The sequence below is a fragment of the Marmota flaviventris genome, chromosome 20 (genome assembly GCF_047511675.1).
Source record: "Marmota flaviventris isolate mMarFla1 chromosome 20, mMarFla1.hap1, whole genome shotgun sequence".
Classification (NCBI taxonomy): domain Eukaryota; kingdom Metazoa; phylum Chordata; class Mammalia; order Rodentia; family Sciuridae; genus Marmota; species Marmota flaviventris.
This window is the reverse complement of record NC_092517.1, coordinates 7298232-7320141: the sequence shown is the minus strand read 5'-3', so window position 1 is coordinate 7320141 and position 21910 is coordinate 7298232. Positions and strand designations below refer to the sequence as shown.

The window sequence follows — 21910 nt, the reverse complement described above, 5'->3', positions numbered from 1 at the left end:
GGCCAGGCGCGATCCGTGGTGCACACCTGTAACCCCAGCGGCTCGGGAGGCTGAGGCAGGAGGATCTCGAGTTCAAAGCCAGCCTCAGCAACAGTGATGCTCGAAGCAACTCAGTGAGACCCTGTCTCTAAATAAAATACAAAATAGGGCTGGGGATGTGGCTCAGTGGTTGAGTGCCCCCGATTTCATTCCCTGGCACCCCCCCCTATAAAAAGTGACCCTGGAAAAACATTGTGTATATACATGTTTTGGGGGTGCAAATATTTCTCATCCCAACTTGATTCAGACATTAAAGCACACCATGCCTTCTAATAGCTGATGCTTTGAAAGAAGCCCAACTATAAACAAATAATTATATTTTATTTGGATGTAGGGAGCATTTTCTAAATACTGAAGTGAGTGGCCTGGAGTACATTCAAATGCACAGAGATGCAAAACCATTTTGTATCTATCATCCTCTTCAAAGGGGAGTTATTTTTACTCTCCATATAAAAGTCTCTTGAAAGACGCAGCAGTTGCAATTCCCCGGATTAACTTGGCACCTCTGAATGTATGCAATCATGTGTGAACTTTCAAATTCAAAAGTGTTTAAAATTGTTTTTATTAATGTACCACAGATATTTACAAGATCTTAATAATATACATTTTTCTTCTTTCCAAACAAGTCTGTATTAAGAATTTGCGTGTTGGAGGCTGGAGAGCATATTTACAGAATGATTTAGCTTTCAGAAAACTCCCAACCATTTATGGTTATATTCATCGTATAAGCAGCTGAATAGCAAAACAGTAAAAAACCGGTATGATGACGGACAGGAAATGGGTGCGAGGTTCTAAGACTTGATTTCCTCTGGAACTCAGACCTGCAAAATAAAAAGGAGAACACAAAACCACTTGGAAACATATAATGGCTCATTAGATCAATTCTTCAAGATACAAAACACTCATTTCTCTTCCAGTCATATATTTTATTATATTCACTTTAATTATAATATGTTTAATTTTAGGAGCTCCCTTTACTCTTTGTTTTAGGCTGTTTTAAATGCAAAACAGCAGTCAAAGAGGGTCCAAATTGGTGATGCCTGCCTGAAGTGCAGGTTTAAATTGGTCACGGCTGGGTGTGGTGGCTCACATCTGTAATCCCAGAGACTTGGGAGGCTGAGGCAGGAGGATTGAAAGTTCAAAGCCAGCCTTAGCAACTTAGAGAGGACCTAAGCAACTCAACAAGACCCTGTCTCTAAATAAAATACACAAAAGGGCTGGGGATATGGCTCAGTGGTTAAGTGCCCCTACATTCAATCCCTGGTACCAAAATAAATAAAATAAAATAATAAAATACACTTGGATGGTTGATGATTGGACATTAATCAGAGCCACAGGCCCTCCTCATTCCTTTCAAGCAAAGACACTAAAATATTCTTATATCCTAAGTCTGACTGATTGGCACTGGCCTGAATAAGGATCTTACTGCCAAGTTGTGGCGGGGTTCATCATGAATGCGGTTGGTTGATTGGTGATGTCTGCCCTGAATCTGGAAAGCGAGGTATGGGAAGCACACTTCTCATTTGCTACCCGTGTTCTACGAGGCCTTTAAGAATCCATTAAAAAAAAAAAAAAAAATTCTGCATCTTTGGTGCCAACAGAATGAATGAAGAAATTGCCCACCAAGAACACAGGGAGTTTGTGTTTTTGTTTTTTTTTTTTCTCAAATGAATAAACCTAAGACTGCCATGAATAATGCACAATGCAAGTTGGAAAGATTAAAGAAAAATCGCCTCTTCCCTTCTGGTTCACCAATAAAAATGGAACCACAGGCCTTTTCGTTTCTCCCCAATAATCTAACAAGAATCAGGAAGTTTCTTGAAGCCCAGGTTTCCTTGCGCAGCTGTTTAGACTAGAAAATCTATAAGAGCCCCTGGGGCCCCACTCACTGGACATTTTTGGAATTCTGATCTCCTCACTGCTGCTTCCGTCCCCGCCGTCGCTGACCGTCCTAATCTCTATCAAGTAGTCTTCTTCAAAGGGCACCAGGAGCTCAGCGGAGGTATTGTTTGTTTCCAAAATATGAGTCTTGCTCTGTCTGTTCTGCCGGTACAGAATCTGCATGAAATGGTGAATGGGGTTAATAGGGACCTGAGACACGTCACACCCTGTTATGGAACACTATGAGGCACGTCATTATCCATACTGTGACCCTCATATGAAAGAGTTAAGGCGATGTCTGTTCTTTAAACACATTTGTTGCTAAGAGAAAGATTTATCTGCCGGGTACTGTAATCCCAGTGACTCAGGAGGCCGAGGCAGGAGAATCCAAAGGGTGAGGCCAGCCTCAGCAGTTTATCCAGGACCTATTCAACTTAGCAAGAATCTATCTCAGAATAAAATAAATCAGTAAATAAAAAGGGCCGGGGATGTGACTCAGTGGTAGGGCACACTTGGGTTTCATCTTAGTTTAAAAAACCAACAAAAAAAGAAAGAAACAAAAAGATTTCTACTTTGGCCACTGTCTCTGGAATGACTAGATTTATCTCTGCTAATTAAGTGGCTTGAGGCTATCCTCATTGGTGCTGGCTGTTTAAGTCGGTGTTAGGTTTGGACCCATGTCAAGTGTCTGAGTATGTATTCCCACTGATGGACATGCTGTGCTCCGGGTACTTGGCGATACCCTTGTTAAATCATCTGAATGATTTTGAAAGGTCACAGCATACTGGACCCTGAGTTCTAGAAATTCTATTTGAATGTATCCTTTGACCTCATAGACGTTTCACATCTACTACCCAAACACACATCACCTTTTGATGGCAAAAGGAGTCACCTTAAAAAAAAAAAATACAATATGGAACCCTGTAAAATTTTGTATTATGATGGCCCAGGATATATCACTGGACTCAGACTCTGAGACCTTTTCAGTCAAGCACCCTAAAGCACCAATTTTTCAAACAACTTTGTAAAATCATCCTGCTGGGTGCCATGAGGGTGCACGTCTATAATCCCAGCGGCCCCGGAGGCTGAGGCAGGAGGATCTTGAGTTCAAAGCCAGCTTCAGCAATGGTGAGGCCCTAAGCAACTCAGTGAGACCCTGTCTCTAAATAGAATACAAAACAGGGCGGGGGGCGGGGGGTGGCTCAGGGGTCGAGTGCCCCTGAGTCCAATCCCTGGTACCAAAATAAATAAATAAATAAACCAAAATTATCCTGTCTCCATAGGCAGCAAATTTGTCTTCTACTTTTTTTTAAAAAATGACATTCCTGATTCCTTGGTGTCATAATTCATAGAACTAAAGGGAAAAGTAAGACTCACCTTGTAGCCCAACACTTCAGACTCGTTTTCCATGGTCTTCACGTGCTCCCAGTTCAAGCATAACTTGGAGTTCGAGAGCTTCCAGGCAATGTTGGCGGGTGGTTGGCTGGGAGCTTTAAAAGACAATCAAAGAATCCAGTGAATATTAATCAGCTCATGGCCACTGCACGCTGTGCTATAACACGAAATGGGAAGAACGAGTCTCCGATGATTAGCATAGAAGGAGCTAAAATGTTTTTGGTGTCATTTGAAATCTCGTGTTAATTGTAATCAGAGTAAGCAGAATTGATTCCAATTCCGGTCATTTGAGAATGTCTTTGTGACAAGCGTATGAATTAATAATGGCTTCCCGAATGTCCAGTGTTAATTTATTAATCATGGCCGTTGAGTGTGTTGGTTGTGTACAAATGAATCAAAAGTCTCTAATGATTAGGATGGCATTGAGCTGTCAGTCAATGGGTATGTTAAGCAAATTCTGGTGGCGTTGGAACTGTTTAGGACTCTTTGGCTGTAACACTGCAACCAACTCAAGATATCCTAAGCAAAATATTAGTGGTTGATTTTAAAGAAAATAGGGGAATCTGTTAGCAGAGTCTGGAGAAGAGAAAAATGTCAAGGTCTTAGCACAGTCTGCTGTGTGTTCATATTAGTATAGACCATGTCTTTGTCATTCTGAGTGTATGTGACAGAAGTCCTAACTGCCCAGACTATTTGAAGATGGAAAAAGCCTCTATTCACAGATAGCTCAAGCTAGAATTCTGATGAGAAAAGTGTGTCTATCTCAACTCTATCACCCATGCTGCACAGTAAGCATGGAGTATGTCATTTAATGTAAATAGAGCTGGTGGGAACCCAAAAAAGGGGATAAATAAATCATCAGGAAGAGATTGATTATTCCACGGGGTGTCTCCTCCAACTCCAAACTGTGGCTTTGAGTTCCTTGAAAGCAATGTTTTTTTTTGGGAGAGAGGGAAAGTCAGGAACTAGAGGCAGCCTCCTAAAAGTACAGGATCCAGTTCACCAAGACAGATTTACAAACAAGAAATCCAGATTCCAGGCTGGGAAGTCACTCATCCCGACAAACACAGCTATCTGGAGGCAGACCAGGTCAGAAGGCGGGTCTCTTGGTTTCCAATCAGGTGCGTCCCTATGACCAGGGGGACAGAGATTTGACCTGGACAAAGATCTGAGCCCCAGGTGATTGTTTTTGACATGTGAAAAACTAGGAGAGATTTAACATCATCCAGCTGCAAAGCAGAGGCAAAGATAAAACTTCCCAGGAAGATGTTTCTTGGCAAGTCTTTGGAGTTTGAGAAGCTGAATGACCCTGGCAGATATGACGTCTGTTGGAATTTTTACTTACCTACTGCCTCAGCTCTTACACAGTATTGGAAATTCTTTCTCATCATGCAGGATGCAGGGTGTCCCATGTGGTATGACCCTGCATTCCCTGGTCTCCAAATCCATCGGAACACCACTACTGTTCACCTGGCCACAAATGTCACCCTTGGGACATGTAGAGAAATGCTCCCTCCGATGCTCCCATGGGGGCTCCGTTTATATTTATTGTGAATTTATCATGATGAATGACAGTTCCTCTCGGCCACGTGTTTCTCTAACTTTGCGCAGGATCTGAGCCTTCTCAACTCTGTTATTACTGACCCCAGCACCCTCGTGCGTGGCACAGAAGAGGCACCCAATTCAGATATGTTTCATAAGTGTCTTGCAATCAGATGGTGAAAGAAAACTTCTCAAGGTCCTTTGCCATTTTCTCAGGTCACATTGATCATGCCGTGGGCCACGGGCAGATTCGTAGGTGACCCAATGTGGACCAGCCATTCATTATGTTGTCCTACCTTCAAAGACAACTGCCGAAGTTGGACCCACGGCAATCCATGTGTGTTCGTTAGATGGACAGACCCATCGGACTGACCGTCTCCTAGAACGAACCCAGCCCTAATTAAAGGCTCGAGAAGTCTATGTTCAGCAAAGGCTGAATGCCTCCCTGCCAATACATTTACCTCTGAAGGACCAGATGGCAATATTAATGATTTTTGTAACTATCCTCCTGTATTTTACTCCAAAGTGTCTTTTCTCATCTTTTTTTTTTTTCTTTCTTTTTCTCAGCTGTTAGAAAAAAAACATAAGTAATATGAAAAGTCTCACAAGATATTCCGGCTTTAAAAATCTGGTATACTTTTTGGTTGTCTTTCTTTGATTTCTTGTTCTTTAAGACGGAGCAGCAACATGAACTTCATCATGCAATCAATATGCAGCAAATAAAAATTCATCCTTCAATGTCGTTGGGCCTGATGGATTTGGAACGTTTCTTCGGGTGCTGGGTTGGATTTGTTTGCTCGTGTTAGAGAAAAAGCACTGTTTTGAACCTCCAGAGTTCACTGATGAAGCAAATGTGCAAGAAGGAGACAGAGAACTGACTTACACCAGCAGTGTGGATGAGTGAGTTGTGACCTTGTCAATAACCTTGTGATTGACATGTTTGCTCTTGTTTCCTCATCAATCAAAGCAGAAGCAAAATACCCCAATAATATCTGAGGGGACTTCCGCCAGGAGTACTTTGGAATGAGTGGCCAGTTACATGGATTAATTAGAATGCTTTATTTTTCTTGCTATCACAAGAGTAAAAAGAGGCAGCCTTTGAAGTCAGAGAGAACTTGAATTTGCATCTATTCTCTGCCAACAGCCCTGGTTGTCTTATTTTTTGAAATGAGACTAATCACTCCTAGTTTATAAGATTCTCAGCCTATATGAAACAAAATATGAAACGTGCTTCTCTTCCTTAGTGGTACATATTAAAAAAAAAAAAAAAAACTCAATAACTGTTAATTCTCTCTCCTAAGACCAGACGTTTGCCACTGTGGTGTTATGAAATAATCAGTTTTTCAATGGTGTTCAACCGTGGTTTGTTACCAATAGTAAAATTCAGAAGCGGGCAATTGATTCACTTCTTAAGTATAATTAGCATATATTCAAGACTGTCCCTTAATAATACAACTCTCACTTGCTTCTTTATAGGATTTTTGAAAGGAAGATACAAATGGAAGACTCTCGGCTAATTATCTGGGAAGTTCTACTAGTCTCTAACCTTTATCTTTATCCACAAGGGTTTCTAAAATGACTGTGCCACACATCTGCCATTAAAAAACAAAATAATAATAATAAAAAAACCTCTGAAAGCTCTTTAGAAGACTATCACCTTAAAAAGAGCACTGTTACCAGCTCTGTCTCCATGAAGCTGATTAAAGTGGGTTGTAAATGTCTAGGATGAAACTGTAATTTCTATTACCTTAAAAAGCCAAAGGCCAGGTGTGGGGGCACATGCCTATAATCCCAGTGGCTCAGGAGGCTGAGGTAGGAGGATAGTGAGTTCAAAGCCAGCCTCAACAAAAGCGAGGCTGCTAAGCAACTCAGTGAGACCCTTCCTTGAAACAAAATACAAAATAGGGCTGGGATGTGGCTCAGTGATCGAATGCCCCTGAGTTCAATTTCTCATACCCCCACCCCGCAAAAAGCCAAAGCTCTTCCTGTGGAATATATGAAACACATGTCATAAAGCCTGTACCAGGTTTATACTGGTAAACTAAACAAACAAGTACTTCTAGTTAAAAAAAAAAAAAGTTTTGCAGGCAATTTCCAAGGACGAAATCATTTCCTATTAATCAAATGACAAAGCGACATTAAACTAGCCTCCACAGCTCTAATGGTCTCCCTGTAATCAATTTTTCTGTAGATGGCATTTATATTCAACTGTAGTTCACACTGTGAACTCAATTCAAAAACAACTTCTTATGTTACACTTCTGAGTAACAGCATGGGGCTGACATTTGGGCAAGAGAGAAAGAACATAAGTGCAAGAGAGAATAAAAGCTTAATGCTTCCTTTATGTCTAAATATGGATTGATTGCATATTTACAGCAAGAAAGAATCCAGCACCCAGCGCTAGTCAGTCAACGTCAGGGGCCAAATGGAGACAAAATTTGTAAACACTTTCTGCTCCTGTTTCTCAGTGCGTCTTTCTACGCGAGCAGGGCTTTGTTTGTTTTGCTTGGGGTATTTTTTTTTTATTTTTCTTTTCCTCTTAGAATTTATGTAAATATTTTCCTTCCTTTCGTTGAAAATCTAAATGCCTTGTAAGTGATGTCTGGGTGGATCACAGTATATTTGGAGATCCTCTGAGCTGCCTTTTGCAAATGTGTCATATCACTTAGCCACAGTCCGTACAGCTGAGTGGCTGAGGTTTATTAAATACAGGGACACCACTGTCATCATGGTCATCCATAGCAACAATAGTAGCACACTGAAGCAACTTTGTATTATGCAATTTTTTTTTTTCAATGTAGAAGTCCTTCAGTCTTCTAATTCTTTGGATCTTTGATGACCTATCCAAATATGCATTCTTCCAGGACAGGTATCTCTTCTTAGATATATCTGAGACTCTTATTTTATTCACAGTATTTTCATAATTCATTAGTATTTCAACTCCATCTTTGCTTACTTTCAGTTATTTTTCTACTACAAGAAAAAGTGCCTGAAGGCAAGAATCCCAAAAGCCACTATCTCTTTAGTGGATAAACAAATCATCTTATTTCCAGGAAAGAAAAAAAAAAAAAAAAAAAAAAAGGTTCTACCTCCTTTTTAGCTAACCCAATCAGACTAGGCAGAGATTTTGGTAAATATGAGCTCTGCTATCTCAATTCCCAGAGGAAGATCAGACATCAGACAGAGAATCCACACACAGTGACAGTTTGAATGTGCGATAGATACAGAATTTTTCGATGTCACCACGACTCAGAGGTGATCGTGATGATATCTCAAGGACGTGGAGAAATCCAAGTGAAATCCAAGGCTGGTATTTAGAATCAGGGCTATCTCCAACATTTCATTAAAGGGATTTCTCATGTAGGCGGTGGGTGTCCTTCCAAAAGAAAATTTCTGCCACGAATTTATAAAGAGAAAATTGGGCAGCAAAGAGCGGTTCCCTCCTGCTCTCTAACAATGCAACGATGTGCAATCCCCTCTAAAGAAGAATCACACACAACAGGAGGCACGGAGCGCTCATACGTGGCAGCCACTGGGTCGCCAGGGTGTCCGCTAGCCACATCTTTCGGGTCTCATTGCTAGGGCTAGAGGTACACAGCATCCTTGCTCCTCTCTCAGATGAGAAGGTGTATCCAGAGTTGTCAAATAAAGTGGACGCGTCACACAGATGGACGAGGGCTGAGCGGGAGTCACATCCAGACGACTGTCAGAGCTAGTTGAGGGGTAGGAGAGGAAGAGACTTTGAGACAGACTGGCCAAGATCGAGTGTGTCTTTTTTTTAATTTTTCATTCTATGGGAAAAGAGAAGAATGAAAATGTGGGGATATGGGAAGGCTAGGTTTGCATTTTAGGCCAAAAAAAAAATTTCAGAGCAGTTTGAGGCTTCATCTGGAGGAGGAGAGACTACTCAGACGGTTAGAGAGTGCATTAGTCAGCTATTCGTTGCTGTAACCAAAAGATCTGAGAAGAACAACTTAGAGGAGGAAAGGTTTGTCTGGGTCCTTGATTTCAGAGTTTCAGTCCATAGTTGGCTGATTCCACTGGTAGACGGGTGAACCCAGCCTAATTCCACCTGAAGATTGGGAGCCATCTCATCACAGAGTCATAAAAAGTTAATTTCTATTTTGCTATAAATTCCTGCGATTTCCAAACTTGCTTGGAATGCCTGCCCGTGCCTTGAACTCACGCACGCCTGGCTTTCCCTGACCAGATAACAATCCTCTCTGAAACCTTAGTGGCACCTCATAAATTCTGGTGTTGGGATCTAAATTGACTCCCTAACTTGAAATGTTGAACCATTTAGATCATTAACCTACTGTCTGCCTTTGGATTCTGCTTGTCAAAATCCTGTTATCTGTAAGTTCTCAAGACACCCCCCTTTTGCAACTTTTTTGTGCTATAAAACCTTGTTCCTGGAGAGCTGGGGTGATGATCTCTAACCCACGGATTTTGGGGAGAGACAGTCCCGGCCGGCCGGAATTACAAGCTTGCTTTAATTTGGTTTAAACTTGGAGTGGGTGGTCTTTTCTTTGCTTCGTGGTTTAATGGTGGAAGAGGAAATCAGCTCAGGACATGGCACCAGGAAGCAGATAGAGAGAGAAAGAGAGCTCTACTCACCAGGAACAAAATATAAACCCCAAAGGAACACCCCCAGTGACCTACCTCCTGCAGTGAGGATATCCAACCTGCCTATGGTTACCACTGTTCGTCCATCAGAGGATTCATCCACTGATTAGGTCACAGCTCTTATCACCATCTCACTTCTGAAATTTGCTGTATATTCTCACATGGAAGGTTTTGGGGGGGGGTACCTTATATCCAAAGAGAGGTATAATTTGAAGAAATTAACACAGGCTTGGAGTCACAGGCTCGGAGTTCCATATTCCATAACTGTGGCAGGCAGAAAAATAGTCTCCAATAAAGGTCCACCTCCTAATCCTCAGATCCTGGGGCTATGTAACTCTACGTGGAAAAGAAGAGCTTGTCTGTGGGATTAGGTTAAGGATCTGGTGTGGGCTAAACACCCTGGATTGTTCTGGTGGATTTGATGGGATCCTAAGGTTCTGAAGAAAGAGAGTCGGAGTTCAAAGAGCTGTGCTCACAGTAGCAGAGGGTCAGAGGGGAGAGAGAGAGAGAGGAAGCTCCCCCAGGGCTGCTAGCACTCAAAGTGTAAAATGGGAAGCAGGAATTCTCCAGAAGCCAGGAAATCCCAAGGAACAATTCTCCGGATTCTCCAAAGGCAGGGCGGTCCTTACCGACACGGAGATTTCTACTCAGGGAAACTATTCTTCACCTCTGAACTCTAAAAGCATATGACAATCCATTTCTATTTGTTTTAAAATACTGTCTGTGGCAACTTGTGACAGTATCACTAGGAAGCATTAGCATTCTGTCCTCATGACGTCTGACATGTAGGATGTCAAAAGACCGCGATGGAAGGTGGGCTGGTGTTCAGATACAGCAGGATAGAGATTTGTGTCACCTCCTTGCTCTCAAGGGCTTGTTGGCTATTATGTTAATGGCACTGAAGCATACAGGCTGGTGAAAGCCGAATTTTTAAGAAATACTGAAAGTAGATTTTTTTCACGAAATAAATTGGGACCTGCCAAAGATTTTGTATTTGATTCAATTCAGAAAGAACACAGAGGTCTTCACTTAAATCTTTCTGATTCTCATTTCAATTCTTCCCTTAGCAGATATACACAACCACTCCATTTTGGGGTGATGTCATTCTTGGTTCATGAAACCATTTCCAAAAGATATATATCTCCAACATTTTTATGAAGTGATTATGTGCTATTAGATGGAACCACCAGTTGTTTTCTTGGCATTTGATCCAAATTTCCATCAAATCCATCCAAGTTGTTCTGCCGAATAAACTTGATGTTAAAAAGAAAATTTTCTTCTTTAGAAGACATAGACTAGCACAAACTAATGCACATTGATGTTAGGCTGCATGGGCAATCAAATAGCAAATGCAGGTCACAGAAGAAAAGTTCTAACTGAGGTTTTGTATTTATCTTTTGCATGTCATATATCATGACATATCTCAGAAATGCATACGTATTTGTGTATCTGGACACACACAGCAATCTCATTCTGAAATACATGCTTCGTTCACTGTCCAGGTCTCAACCACCTTAAGCTGATCAACCAACGGGATGATGTCTATAATAAATCGACCTCAGTCCGGGGCTCCATGACTGCACTGAATTGTCTGTGAGCTTTTCACAATACAAATCTATGCTTTTTAAAACAAAAAAAAAAAAAAAAAAACAAGAAAAAAAATACCATTCCTACATGTTCCTAATCACCTTTGATTTTGCTTGAGATAGAAACTGAATTCCACCCAGAATTTTTGTGACGTTGGCGCCACTCCATCAGCTAGAACTGAATGTCTGGGCAATCTGAAAACCACTGATTGCTTGGAGATTTCCATTCCTAGCTGCAGAATAGCTGAATTCTGGATGACTTCAGAACAAACACAGAAACTTATCCTAATACAGGTGTCTGTCAATGACTACATCAGTTTAGTGCAGGTAGAGCAAGACGGGGGCAGAACAGAGCTCCATCTCTAGCTGTTCCATCTATGGGCATCCGTCAGAGGACAGCTCTCCAGCTGAGTAGATTGGTGCAGCACTGGTCTAGGAACTTGTAGTCCACACGTACTACTTCCTAGAAATGACTGACGCCTGAGAGTTCTGTTTGTCTCCCTCTTGATGGTTCCTAAGCACTTGGTATTTCCGATGGTCTTCTCGTTGTTAGCGCCTTGTTTGTACTCCACTGATAATTTAGGAAGGTAGTGAGGACAGAAAAATTTCTCATGAACAGATAAGAAAATTAAAGCAGAAAAAAATGGAATGCCTTGTCACTTCCTGTCATACGATGAGCATCAGTGATGTACCCAGTATTAGTACAGGTCCCTGAATTGGTACAGCTCTGGTACTGACTGGGCCATCACTGGGTCATCTGTCTAACCAAGGGTCTATTAACTAAGATGATTTCCAGGTTATTTTTGACCATAGTGAGTCTAAGCATAATGGGAAAAAAACCCTTAATATCACGTGATTTTCAAACTCTTCTCAACCGTCTTCCCCAAAACCCAAGAGTAGTAACAACACAGCATTCATAGGCAAGTGAGAGTTTGGCATTTTGTTGGTAGCATTGAATTTATGTCTTAGTCTTTCTTAAAATTCAACAACTACAGAAGTCCTCCCCTCATCCACAGTTTTACTTTTCATAGTTTCAGTTAATCCATGCTTAATGATAGACTGAAAATATTAAATGGAATATTAAAAAACTAAATAATCTATAAAATTTAAATTGCAAGCTGTTGTATTGTGACGAGATCTCCCGCTGTCCTGCTCCATCCAACCCAGGACATGAGTCATCCCTTTGTCCAGCGTATCCAAGCTGTATAGACTACTCACCCGTTAGTCATTTGGTAGCCATCTCAGTTATCAGATCAATAGTCAAAATACGGGTAATGTATGCCCATCTACTGTGTATGAGGGATATTTAAACATATAAAATTACAAAATATTCACATTATAGCTATGATTTACTCCTATTTGATCAGACCATTCCCAATTTTTCACTGTGCTCCACATTGTAGAATATGTGTTCATCACTGAACTCAGGCAGAGGGCAAGGGCAACTGTAGTAATCAGTGATCATCTCAGATTTAGTGGCCCCAACTATGTGACAGATGGCAGGGTGATTACGAAAGGGAGATGGGTGAGAGTCAGCAGAAGAGTTCATCCTTAAATTTCAGGGGCATCCAAGTAAAGTACAGTGACAGATATCCTCGGAGGAAAGATTTAGATATCCAACAGGGTTCACTGTAAGACTCAAATGATAAATAAAACAAAGCAAAAATAAGGAAAAAAATATTTACTCATCATTTACTAACGTGCAAAGTGCTTGTTAATAATTTTCACTTTCAACCTTGGACAACACTCTAGGAGGCCATCAATGCTAATTTTTCTCCATTTAACAGGTGCTACTGAGACTCGGAGAGAGTCTCAGCATTTCTGGGATGAGAGGTTAGTTTTTTAACTCATTTGGGGAAATGCAAACTGATGTCACCACTCTTCAGCATAACCCTCTTCTGTCTTTAAATACTGACAGCTCTCCATCCTCGGGAATTCCAGAAAGATCCCAAGAGTTTCTCTGGGTTGTCCCCAGAAGGTTTCAACAGTTATTGACATTAAAGGTACAAATGCGGTCACCACAGGAACCCAGCAGTAAGGTCCATTTATTACTTATGAAATGGACCCAGGGTAGGAAAGGGCTTCCAGTCACTGACCAGTCTCATTTTCCCAAGGGGGGGGTTGGATACTTACGGGACTTTTTGGTGGTGACGTTGACCGGGGGGCTTGAGGGACCTGTCCCCGCCGTGTTATAAGCTCTCACAGAAGCAAAGTAGATGGTGTTGGCTTTCAGTCCCGTGATGTTTTTGGTGGTGACATTTCCACTGACCCGGGTCCTACCAACCATGGATTCCTTGGAGTCGTCCGTCCAGTATAAGATCTGGTTATTCAAAGAAAAGAATAAGCCATTCACGGCTCTCCAACAACCATGGACTACAGGCATTTGGAGAGAGACAGTGTCAGAGACAAAAATGATTCCCAATTCCCACATTCACCGACGAATATGGCAAAACAACCAAATTACTGAAGTCTAATACATAAATAAAAAAAATAAAAGATGAAATAAAAGATACTCTATGTGAATACATATTCTTAATAAAAATTAGAGAACCCGGGCTTTCCTAAATTTCCAACCTTGTGTGAAGGTTATCGGCTTCAACAAAGAGTACATAACAAATCTGAGCAAAACAAATTTCATGCGTCAATCAAAGACACTAGCAATGATGTTCTGCTACTGCCATTAACACCAGAGTTCTTTGGATCATAGGGTAGTTAATAATTGAACTTATACTGATCCCTTTTCATGCTTTTAGACACAATAAAAAAATTTAAAAAAAGAGAATAAAGGGTAAATACCTATTTCTAAGCCCTTACAGCCTAGTTAGGAGATTAGAATAGCTATGTGGAATGAAACCATGGGATGTTTTCCAAAGATGTGAAACAGGGGAAAAAAAAAAAAACTATAAGAATTTGGAGAAAGACAACATGGATCAAAGAACAGTCCTAGAGATGAGCTTTGAGAAATAAATAGGGTTCAGATAAGAGGTGTGGCACTCTAGACATGGAATGGAAGGATACTACCAAGTGAGTTTAACTTAACCTCTTGTTTGGATCAGAAGGTTCATGTTAAAAGGAAAATGACCCTTAACATGGACGTGCCTCTTAAATTTTAACAAGTTAATATTGATGACAGGTGCAATGCTGTATATCAGGTTTCTAGAACTTACTCATCTTATTTAACTGAAACTGTGTGCCCTTTGAAATGCCTATCACTTGTTAATTTTCTGCTTATGATCACTTGGAAAGATTTTCTTCCCTTCATTCATTCTTTATCTTTAGACATTGCTATAGTTTAGATCTGAAGTCCCTCCCAAGGCCCCTGATTGAAGGTCCATGGCACTACCTGGGGGCATGGAACCTCTAAGAGGTGGGGCCTAGTGGGAGGAAGTTAGATCATTGCGGTCGCATCCTTCAAAAAGATATTGGGACCCTAGTGCCTTCCTGTGTCTCTCGTTGCTTCCTGGCTTCCTGGAGGTGAGCAGTTCCTTGGCCACATGCTCCCATAGTGAAGAGGTCCCTTGCCACAGACCCCAAAGCAACTGGCCAAACAATCATAACCTTAATCCACCAAAACCATGAGCCAAAATAGTCTTCTTTTTAAGCCGATTATCTCAGGTATTTGGTTACAGCGATGAAAAGCTGACCAATACAGACATACAGTACAACCTAGGTCAGGGGTTCGGGGATGCTGTGCATGGACTGGTGCCTTTAGAGGAAGCGGAAAGTGCACCTAGATTACCTCGTAGCCTAGCACTCGTCCTGTGTTCCTGTTCCAGGCAATAGCGTTCCATGACACCTCCACTTCAGAAGCAGAGAAACTCTGGACGGAAGTTCCCTTTGGGGCCAGCTGAGGTTCTACCATCCAGACAAAGACAGAGCCATCCGTTAGCAGAGGGGCCTTCCAGAAAACCAATGCCACATGCACATCAGTTCTCAAGCGGAGCCAACCCAGAACTAAGGTCAACTCACCGTCTTCCCCGGAGTAGATGATGGACACGGTGCTCAGGGAGCCCTCTCCTTCGTTATTATAGACCCCCACTTTGACTTCAAAGGGAGACAGGGGCGTGATGCTGTCGTTGCGGTAGATGAACTTGGAGGATTCCACAAAGGCTACTCTCTCCTTGGTCCAGGTGGTCGAGCCCACGGGCCGGAACATGACGATGTATCCAAACCCTTCTCCGTTTTGCAGCTCTTCTGGAATGGACTTGGTCAGAATGTGATCAATCAGCTCAGCAAGGGGCCAAAGTACGGTAATGAGCTATTACAATATTTAGTGGTCATTCGGCATTTCTTTTATAGAAATGAACATAGGTCTTGGCCCTGTTTAGTGACGTACTGAAAAAAAATACTCTTACTTGGAATGCCAATAGGAAAATGATCCCAAAGAAAGGTTTTTAGAGCAATAGTTGAAACGTTAAAAATAAAAAACAAATCCTATACATTTATATCTAGTTCCTTAACCGTTCATGAATGACTATCATATGTGGTCTAAAAGATACATGGTTTCGAGATTAAAAACTAAAACATAATTCTAAACTCAGCACAGAATTCACTTAGTAACTGTTTAAAAGTCTATATGCTTTCATTTCACAAGAAAATCTTGTAAGATGTGGGTGATGAAATTATGTTACAATAGCATACCCTTTAAGACAGAACATTTCTCACAAGAAAGCATAAAGAATCTCCTAGTATCTTTAAAACCCATATCTTCATTTGTAGTGAAGCACTGTGTGTTTTTCCTGACATAAGCAAATATGTGATAATCTCCACAGAGATCAAATTCTATAAAATATATTCCAAAGCCTGAAATTATTCAAATCACAAAATATAAATAAGTACCCATTTCCCCAGAACTCTGTAAATAAGAAAAACGATAAGTAATCACATAGAATGAAGCAAAGGAAAAATGAATTTGGGGCTTGATTCTGGACGAGTATCCACCTGGTTATAAGAAACTTGTATTTAAAAACCGATGACTTTGGGTTGGGGTTGTGGCTCCTGGTACAGCACTTGCCTAGCATGTGTGAGTCACTGGGTTCGATTCTCAGCACCACAGGTAAATAAATAAAATAAAGGTCCATTGACAAGTAAAAAAAAAAATGTTTTAAAAAAATCAATGTTTTAAAAAAATCAAAACTTTGTTGTGTTTTTCCAAAGGAAATGCTTTTCTGATGCTTCCTTGATATTTTGGTAAACTAAAAATGCACACCTAACAGGGCATCATAACCTGAGTCCCTCAAGTTCACAATGACATTTCTGAGACCCTCCTTATCCGTTGGAGTTCATTTACTACACAGTTGCAGTATCCCCCAGAGTTACACCACGTCTGATGACCCAGCTACAGCACCAGAACAAAGGGACCATCTTGCTCAGCATCTGTGTGTTGTTCTAGTGCAAAAATCTCTGTGCTCTAGACTAGGAGAGGTGGCACATGCCTGTAATCCCAGATGCTCTGGAGTCGGAGGCAGAAGGATTACAAGTTTGAGGCCAGCCTCCACTAACTTAGCAACGTTCTAAGCAACTTAGCAAAACCCCATCTCAAAATAATAAAATAAAATAAAATAGGTCTAGGGATGTGGTTCTATGGTTAAGTGCTCTGGTTTCCATCTCTGGGATCCATCCCACCAAAAGAAAAAAAAAAAAAGAAATCTTTGGGCATGATAGTAACCAATAGAAACAACTTCTGTCACTTAGAGAGTTTGCATCTGAAGTAGGAGGACTGGGTGGTGGGCAATCACAGGGCAGGCAATATGCAGAAGGTGGTCGGTAGCAAGGGCACTGGTGCACCTAGAAGCTAAGTAAAAGAAGCTCTCAATTAGACACAGAGGAGAGAGGACTGAACTAGTAGCCAGGTGTAAAATTGGAAGCAGTGGAATTGGGAAGAACTGAGGCACAGGTGAGGATTACTAAAGCCAGAGATTGTTCACAAGAACAGGTGGTTCTGGACAGGACTCCTGTGCTCAGAACAGAGATGAACAAAGTTGCAGCTCTGCCTTTGACCAGGCTGCTAGGTTGCACCGACATTTCCCTGTCCTCGTTACTCTTTCCATGTAGCTTTAAACTAAATCCCCATTAACCAAGATGACCTGAGTGATTCTCTGTTTCCTGCCATGCGCAACAGCCTTAGAGATACAGAAAGTGAACAGAACAAGGAAGATACAGCTTCAGAAATGTAACAAGGATGCTGGGTCCTTCTATCAGTGTGTCTCTTCTTTTTGACAAGGAGACCAGCATTAAAGCAGTTGGTGAAACTAGGCCCATGCCAGTCATCCCAGTGGCTCAGGAGGCTGAGGCTGGAGGATGGCGAGTTCAAAGCCAGCCTCAGCAAAAACAAGGCACTAAGCAACTCAGTGAGACCCTGTCTCTAAATAAAATACAGAATAGGGCTGGGGATGTGGCTCGGTGGTCAAGTGCTCTTGAGTTCAATCCCCGGTTCACCCTACCACCACCAACCCCCCCCCCCCCCCCAAAACAAAACCCAAATAGTTGGTGACAGGAAGAGATTTGTGAGAATTTTAGAAACTTGCTGGAATATTAGACTTGTCGGGGAGGCTTCTCTGAGCTCAGATGTCATCAGAATGCTGACTCAGAATTCATGGAGAGCTGCATGTGTCAATTGACTACAAGGACTTTCTTGCAGGTTCAGTTGAACGGGAACCAAAGAGACTTCTTTTAAGTTTTTTCTTTTCTTTGTTTCTTTCTTTTTTTTTCATATGGACAGAGAGTCAGAGGATGAAGAAATGTGCATAGCTGTTTCAAGAAAGCAAAAATGAGAGTTTCCTCCTTTAAACAGAGAAAGGGGTCAGTAGAATGAAAATTTCTAGAGGGAGTGAAATCCATTGCGGATAGATAAAGACTAATGATTTAGTTTGCAACCACAGCGTCGTAAGAACTCAATCTACAGTTAGAAGCCAAGGCTCAGCAACCTCCACGCCTTCTAGCCAAATCTGGGGCTCAGCCTGGTTCTGAAAATAAAGGTTTCAGGAACACAGCCACCCATGTTCATTTACATGTGGCCGGTGGCTGCTGCTGAGCTACAACAGCCCAGAAAAAAGCTAGAGAAGGATCTTGTGGCCCACAGGTTGACTAATTTCACTCTCTGACCCTTTACATAAGAAAAAGTGTCCACTCTCATTATGAATGTCCACCTCCTATTTTATCCTACAGAGTTAATCTATGCTCATGTTTTCTAGGTCACATTCACCACGAGCCCCTCCAACTTAGAAGTGTTTGGGAGCATACAGCATGAACACGTGCAAATGTCCATTTTGCCTTTATTTATTTTGATCTGTGTCCAGCAACCAGACATGATATCCAACTTGTGGAATATAGCAATTGCTGATTCCTCAGAAAGGAATAACATGCACAGAATTCGTGAGCGTCCCACCCCATATATAGACTATAACATAATTAGCTATCGACCTTAAGGAATTTCTGACCACCGGGGAGAGAAAATAAGGTGTGAAACCAGCAAAACTTGCCCACTATAATGAAAATACTATGTGGCCTTTGCCGAAGCGATTCTCTTGGTAGACTCATGGGAAGGTTAATTAATTTGTGGAAAATATGTCCAGAGGGTCAAGAACAATAGGGCAGATACACAAGGACTCTTGCCCACCCTGAGCCATCAAAGTGCATGGGGGACAGTTCATTTTCTAACTCATGACAAACTAAAAAAGCAAGAAGAGGGAGCACTGGGTTCAAATGCTTCTCTGTCCAGTAGTAGCTTTAGTTTCCTCACCTGCAAGGGCTCTGTGATATGGGTTGGATATGAGGTGTCCCCCCAAAGCCCACGTGTGAGACAATGCAAGAAGGTTCAGAGGACCTTGCCATCGGGCTCCCCGCTTGTCCATACTCTTAAATGCCCGAGTAACTTCTAAAATGGAGAGAGATCTGCAAAGCTTACTGGTGGCAGAGTGAGAGAGCAAAGCTCCGGCATGCACAGACCTTCCACCCGACGTGGAGCAAACGTGCTTGCTCTCAAGTGTATAGTTGGAATCCTCAAAGAGGGATTGTCCATGAGCAGCCTTGAAAGGGACTCTGTCCCCAAAGATCACCTACAACATCAAGATTCTGGGCACAAACCACCAGAATCCAGAAACTAGGAAATGCCTTCAGCAGCCATTTGGATCTGTACTAAGGAATGATGACTGGGGGTCCTCCGTGGGAGCTCTCCAAGGGAACAACGTCCCACCCCAAACACAGTCACAGCCCACAGTGCCCTGTAAAACACTGTCTTCTGGCCATTTGCTATGTTTTATATTTGCCACGGCCAAATTACAAAGGGATCAACCATTAGCACCTAGCACCTAGCACCTATTCTACCCCTTTCCTTTCCTCCCACTCCGACCCTCTAGAACCATGGAGAATCCAGGGATAGCACAGTGAATGAGTGCTATGGCTTAGATATGAAGTGTCCCAGGAAAGCTCTTGTGTGAGACGATGCAAGAAGGCTTAGTGGTGAAATGATTGGGTTATGAGAGTTGGAACCTAGCCAGCAGATTAATCCAATGATATGAATTAAATAATGGTAACTAGTCAGGTGGGGTGCGGCTGGAGGAGGTAGGTCACTGGGGGGCGTGCCTTCAGGGTTTATATTTTGTCCTCGGGGAGCTGAGCTCTTCCTGCTTCTCTGTTGCCATGTCCTGAGCAGCCTTCCTTGGCCTCCACCTTCCGCCATGTTGTCCTGCATCACTTGGGCCCAGGGCAATGGAGCCAGCTGTCTCTAGACTTCTGAAACCAAGGAGCCCCACATCAGCCTTTTCTTTTCTCCTTGTTCTTGTGAGGTCTTTTGGTCACAGTCATGAAGAAGCTGAGTAAAATAATGAGGAATGGGAAATTGGCAGAGAAAATGGAGGAGAGCTAAGAACGGACTCTCCTTTCCCTCTCCTGCTACAGCATCAGGGGCCAAGACAGTCCTGAGACGCTAGAAATGAGAGACTGGCAGAAAGTCTAAAGATAAAAGGCCAGAACCAAATTTGCCATCCGTACAAGTCAAGTCAATATGATATTAAACACAGTGAGCAGAAAAGGTATTCCACGGGCCTAAATATTCATCTGGATGCTGCAAAGAACAAGTCCACAGGATACAAAAAGCAATGTTAGAGCAACAACCATCCTCGGCCTGTTGGCTAAGGGGTTCACCTCCCTCACATTAGAATAGTTCTAATAATAATAATAGTAATCTAGTAATAATTAATAATAATAATAATTCTAATAATAATCCAGCTCAACCAGAACTGGTCCTAAAGAAAAGGCTACCAACCAATGCTCCCTAGATATTGAAGTTGTTTTTCTTATACTGGGGAGAAAACTGTGCTGAGTTACTCATCCTCTCACCCCTTAGTACGAGTTAGAATTTCCTAATACCACCCCTAAGTCATTCATCATCAGAACAGTGTATTTTTATCCCATGTATTTTCATATATTCGCAAGAGTGATCCAATAAATCTTTTTGTGTTGTTTTGTTTTTTTTTTTTCCTTCAGTGTTCTTCCTGCCTGGCTAAATCTTTTTTCCTTCAAAATAACTTAGTTGGACATAAAATTACCTCCCACGTAATGACGAGTTCGGATCGGCTTCCTCCACCTCCGCTGACGCTTACCGGGGCCACAACAGGTACTGAAAGAAATCAAGAGAAACGGTTGGGGTGGGGGTTGGGGGGGGGTAGCAATTATTAAAGCACATCTTCATCAGGAAGAAAAATTCGTTTCTGGGTTTCACCTTTCAAAAATCCCACCCAGGCACACTGGGAGAGAGAGAGTCTTGCATTTTTAATGAACATAAATTATGTTTACACAGATCCAAAATTTCTAAGAGGAGAGAGGACACAGTTGTGTTTGATGCATGAGCACCCCGGCTCCAAAATTAATTAAAAATCGAGTAACGTCTTGCATTTGACATTATTATGCATCATCTACTAATTGGCAAAATGATGTTCCATTCAGATGGTATCAGAGATACCGCTGATTTAGTACCTAATTATATAGTTGGGCTGTAAACAAGTTACCGTGGCAGTATATTAATTAATTATTTTTGTCAATAAACAAACTAAAAAGAAATTTTTTTTCTCTCCTTATTTGCCATCAGGGTATCTTAACTTTTAAAAATGAAATTCTTAAAAAAATATGTAAATGAATGAGTTTTTATTTTATCACCTTGTGTTTGAATCTCACAACTCTCAGGAAAGAGTAAGAGGGGCTTGTCCCTTTTAGAGTCAGAATTTTCTCATGTAAAGAAGGTGACTCTGAGGAGCATCCCTGTATCCCCCGTGGAATACTCAGAAACCAATAATTCTGATGAATCATACAAAACAGTGCCCTTCAGCTATACCCTTCTGAGGATGAGTGTAATAAATAAAGTTTCCAGGCAAATTGCAAAATTGACCATTGCTATTGTGTCATGTATAATGCAGTGCATGATCAGGTGAGGCTTTGTAGGTGTGGAACTGTTAAAAAAAAAAAAAAAAAAAAGCACTATTTTTCTTGAGAAAAGGACAAAGGTATCCTGTACCTTGGATAGTGATAACGCTGCTGAGTATGCTTTCAGGTCTGCTAGTTATGTGGTGCGTGAACGATGTGAAATTACGTCTGGCCATTGTGACCGATATTGCAAGGTGGGGTTAGAAGCCATCTGGGTAGGGCTGGGGACCAACCGGCTTGCTGGGGTTAAAAGAGGCCAGGCTTCTCTGCTCACGGCAACTTTTCCCCACCGTGCACAGACCATTTCAGGAAATCTAGTATTTCATTTCCTTGCATTTCATACACATGCTTATCTCTGTCCGCAACACAGCCAGAAGATAATCTGTTCTTTTACAAAACAGCATCTGCCCAACACGCATTTT

General features: G+C 41.8%; 1 protein-coding gene across 1 annotated transcript in view; it reads right to left on the bottom strand.

Moving 5' to 3' along the window:
• Positions 1-756: 756 nt before the first annotated feature.
• Positions 757-21910, bottom strand: part of Cntn6 (contactin 6) — a 161409-nt gene continuing 140255 nt past the window's right edge. The window contains exons 15-21 of the mRNA XM_027931907.3: positions 20618-20688; positions 15039-15273; positions 14809-14924; positions 13203-13389; positions 3298-3410; positions 1929-2097; positions 757-860 (exon numbers count right to left, since the gene is read on the bottom strand). Coding sequence (XP_027787708.2) covers positions 757-860; positions 1929-2097; positions 3298-3410; positions 13203-13389; positions 14809-14924; positions 15039-15273; positions 20618-20688 — 995 coding nt within the window. The remainder of the gene's footprint in view (positions 861-1928; positions 2098-3297; positions 3411-13202; positions 13390-14808; positions 14925-15038; positions 15274-20617; positions 20689-21910) is intronic.